Genomic DNA, 3,900 nt, shown 5'->3' with positions numbered 1-3,900 from the left:
GGCAAATTCGCTTTGGTAGCGCAGGTCGCGTGCCCTCCATAGAGAAATAATGACTTCCGTCGCTTCATTCGCTCCGTTCGCTCTTGGTCTGTACACGGCATTAAGGAGACCCTCGTGAGGAGACCTTTGGAGACTCAAGGTTGAGAATAAATGGAGTTCCCTTACTGATGTAAATGGCAGTAGTGCGCATCTAGTGCAAGCCGCCACCAAACACCACAGAAAGAGAAGGAGGAGGGGACAACGCCCCCTCAGGAGACCAAACTTGAGCCCACTCCTTTGCATTGAGTGACCGTAGTTTGAATTATCTTTCTCTACTAGAAGATTCTTTGGCATGGTCGTCCGATACTGTACAGAGACGGCAATGCCCTGATTGGTGGTGATGGTAGCCTTCCTTATGATGTGATTGGCAGGTGCCGGAGGTCAAAGGTCAGTCAGTCTCCACAGCGACGGCGTCACAGCCAAGGAAGACGTCCCAGCTGGGTGAGGAAGACGATGCTGAGGATGATGTCCAGGACGACTCGTTTTTCGACGACCCGCTGCCCAAGCCACAGAAGACCTACGGCAGGTCGGGATATGACAATAATAACAATAATAACTATGATCAGAGCTACTAATATTTTTGACTAATATTTGCTCCTCTCCTCCTCCCTGTAGTCGTGTGTCCTCTGTTGATCGCAGTGTGTCTGACAGAAGCTCCAGTCAAAGAGAGTGAGTGGCTTTGTGTGAAACTACCGGCTTTGTGTGTTTGTCACGTGCATGTCTATAAATTTGTTGATGTGTATGTTTGAGCTGTTTCATGCTGCTGGTGAGAAATCCATGATGGACCACAGTTTCTCTTATCCACCTCTCTCTCTCTCTCTCTCTCTGTCTCTCTGTCTCTCTGTCTCTGTCTCTCTCTCTCTCTCTCTCTCTGTCTCTGTCTCTCTCTCTCTCTCTCTCTCTCTCTCTCTCTCTCTGTCTCTGTCTCTTTCTCTCTCTGTGTCTCTCTCTCTCACTCTCTCTCTATCTCTCTCTCTCTCTCTCTCTCTCTCTCTCTCTCTCTCTCTCTCTCTCTCTCTCTCTCTCTCTCTCTCTCTCTCTCTCTCTCTCTCTCTCTCAGTAAGAACCGCTCTGCTGGATCTGAGGGGAAAAGGCCTGGGGGAGCAGATGCCTCGCACAGGAACGGTGAAGAACACACACACACACACACACACACACACACACACACACACACACACACACACACACACACACACACACACACACACACACACACACACACACACACACACACACACACACACACACACACACATTCCCTTGGATTCCTGGCTTAACTTGTGTTGATTATTTTTATTTTACTTCTCTCTCAGATGACGAGGTGAACTATGATGATGACTTCAACAGGTGAGAGCAAGTGTGTGTGTGTTTGTGTGTGCCTGCACACGCGTGCACATGTGTTTGTGTCCTTGACTGTGTTTGTAAATACTTAGTGTGGACAAAATGTTGATTGATTAAACCGCTTTGCACACATTACTATTACACCACTTAACCTGCAAGGATACTGCAGCAATTTTGTATGCACATCTTTTAAATTATTAATTGAATTGAATAAGAGAATCCCCCAGGCAACCCCGAGGTTATCCTTTCACTTGTTCTCCTGCTCACATTTAGCTGATTTTAGCTTTTATCCAAAGCAACTTAGAGTTGGGGTATTAATTACAGTCCCTAGGAGCAATGTAGGATTAGGTGCCTTGCTCACAGGCACTTCAGTCACTGGATGGTATGGGAGTAGCACCTGCAACCTGACGATTGCAAGACCAGGGGGGGCAGGATTTGGCTGGTTAGCTTCGCCGATTAGCAACTCGCCATTTTCGCATTTCCTACATCCACTTTGCTCATGATGATTGGTGGGTACGCGAGTTTGTTGGGCGCACAGACCTTTACAGGCCTGTGGTTGGGCACCTCCATGCATCCAATGCCCGTCTTCCATATAGCTTTCTGGTAAGTCAGTCAGTAACGTGGCACGTAATTGGCTGAGTAAACTGTCGGCGGAAATAACTCCATTTTGGAAGCTGAAAAAACGTTCAATTTTGGCTGAATTCACTAGCTTAGCATTTCCCATTGAAATGACTGGAGGCGGGACTTATTCACTCTCTCCAGTTCTTATACTACCTCCATGTGCAAGACGGCCTCAGTAATCAGTGCCCCATGTCTGCCTACTGGTCACTTGCTTTTGATTTGTAATGGACTTGTCGTTTTGGTGTTTGTCATTTGCGTGTTTCTAATCCCGATCTGTTCTGTTCTGCAGCCACCGTTCAGAAAACTCCCGCAGTGAGATTAGCATTGGAGAAGAGATCGAAGAAGGTTCCTTGGACTTCAGCGAGAAGGTACGTGTGGTTGTAGCATAAAGCTGAGAAGATAAAATACTGTGTGCAGAATCACGATTTCATGTGTATAATATGTCCATCTATGTTTACACATTTTCGTATATATTCAGAGTGGTGTTCCACAAACATGGTTAAGTATTAAGCCAAACCAAGTGAACTTGAGTTTTAGAGATATCGCTGTGCCAAATTTGTAGTAATTACAATATCCAACCTAATACCAATGCTTTTGATGGCCTTTTTTCTCAGTTACAATGTCGGCGTAGTTACTGCACTTTGCATTTGTAGTAGGGCAGCATACATTAGTGGCATTTGCTGCGGTTGCACCACCCTGATATGTTGACCCTTGTGCGTTTTCGCCCAACTTTGTGAGCTCGCACAATCAATAACAGCAACTGTGTGAGAACCAGGTTACCAGTGTGCGTGTGCTACAAAAAAAGCGCTAGTGTCCCATGTTGATGTTCTCCTGTTTTGTGTTCTGCTGTATGCTGTGTGTTCAGGTGGACAGCACTCTGGATGTGAGTGTGTCTCAGCTGAGTGAAGGTGCTGCTGACTACCTGGAGGAGGTCTCCTGATGATGACCTTCCTATCAGGGACCCGTGACCTTGAACTTCATCTTGACCTTGACCTTTGCCCTTTGGCCCCCCGACCTGGCCCTCTAAAGCCTGACCCGACCCGCTGCCGCTGATCGACCCCGTGTGCTACTGCTGGTGCGTGTACCGCACTGAAATCTTTAATCCTGTCGATGCCTGTGTATGATGTTAATGTTGATATCATGAGCTTTTTTCCAAATAAATGAAATTTTATCTATCATTGTGGATTCCTCACCTCCCTTTTTTATTTAGAATCTCAAGCAAATGTGCCTATTAGTCTATACATGTAGTTCAACGTGTGTGTACTGTACATAAGTGTGTATTGGTGTGTTTATAGCAGTTGTGTTTTTAATCCCAATCAAACAGTACAGTTACAAATAGATATAATGGGAGGGTGTCTTAGGTAATAATAGGTAGTATAAGACTGTGAAAGCAAGACTGGAAATTACAAAAGATGCAATGGTTCTTAGTAAAAACTACTGTATCTTATCTGTAATGTCACAGAGTTTAACTTTTCAACAAACAGCCACCATGCGTGGCCAAAGAGTGTACAGATACAGATACACTAGCATTGTGGTTGGATGATTGTCATCCTGAAAGTCATCTTGTGTTTAAATATTGACTTAACGGCTCGAGTGTTTGCTTCCTGTGGAAGATGAACATACTGATTACGGTAAGCATTGTAGGTTGCGAAGACAAAGGTGACACAGTGATCACACGAGGCAATCCTTTTGATGTGGTGCAGTGACGCATTTGAATCGTTATTCAATTCAATAATTCTCTAGAAGACGTCCTTCTCCCTCTCTCACTGTCAACATTCTAGTTGTGTTTACGGTAACACTTTCTATGAAGCCCATATCTATAGCGCATTATGAGCGCATTTATAACAAATTATAATGCACATTATAATTACTTACAACGCATTATGACTACACCCCTGA

The 3,900-nt window shown here is 44.9% G+C and overlaps 1 protein-coding gene across 4 annotated transcripts in view; it reads left to right on the top strand.

Moving 5' to 3' along the window:
• The window catches only part of cep43 (centrosomal protein 43), a 39,612-nt gene extending 36,433 nt beyond the window's left edge, over positions 1-3,179 (top strand). For all 4 annotated transcript variants that reach the window (XM_063223404.1, XM_063223405.1, XM_063223407.1 and 1 more), the window contains 6 exons: positions 411-565; positions 655-708; positions 1,100-1,164; positions 1,353-1,386; positions 2,291-2,369; positions 2,867-3,179. In XM_063223404.1, the coding sequence (XP_063079474.1) occupies positions 411-565; positions 655-708; positions 1,100-1,164; positions 1,353-1,386; positions 2,291-2,369; positions 2,867-2,941 (462 nt within the window). In that variant the 3' untranslated portion in view covers positions 2,942-3,179. The remainder of the gene's footprint in view (positions 1-410; positions 566-654; positions 709-1,099; positions 1,165-1,352; positions 1,387-2,290; positions 2,370-2,866) is intronic.
• Positions 3,180-3,900: the final 721 nt, after the last annotated feature.

Source organism: Engraulis encrasicolus, chromosome 18 (genome assembly GCF_034702125.1).
Source record: "Engraulis encrasicolus isolate BLACKSEA-1 chromosome 18, IST_EnEncr_1.0, whole genome shotgun sequence".
NCBI lineage: Eukaryota > Metazoa > Chordata > Actinopteri > Clupeiformes > Engraulidae > Engraulis > Engraulis encrasicolus.
This window is presented reverse-complemented; position numbering and strand designations above follow the sequence as displayed.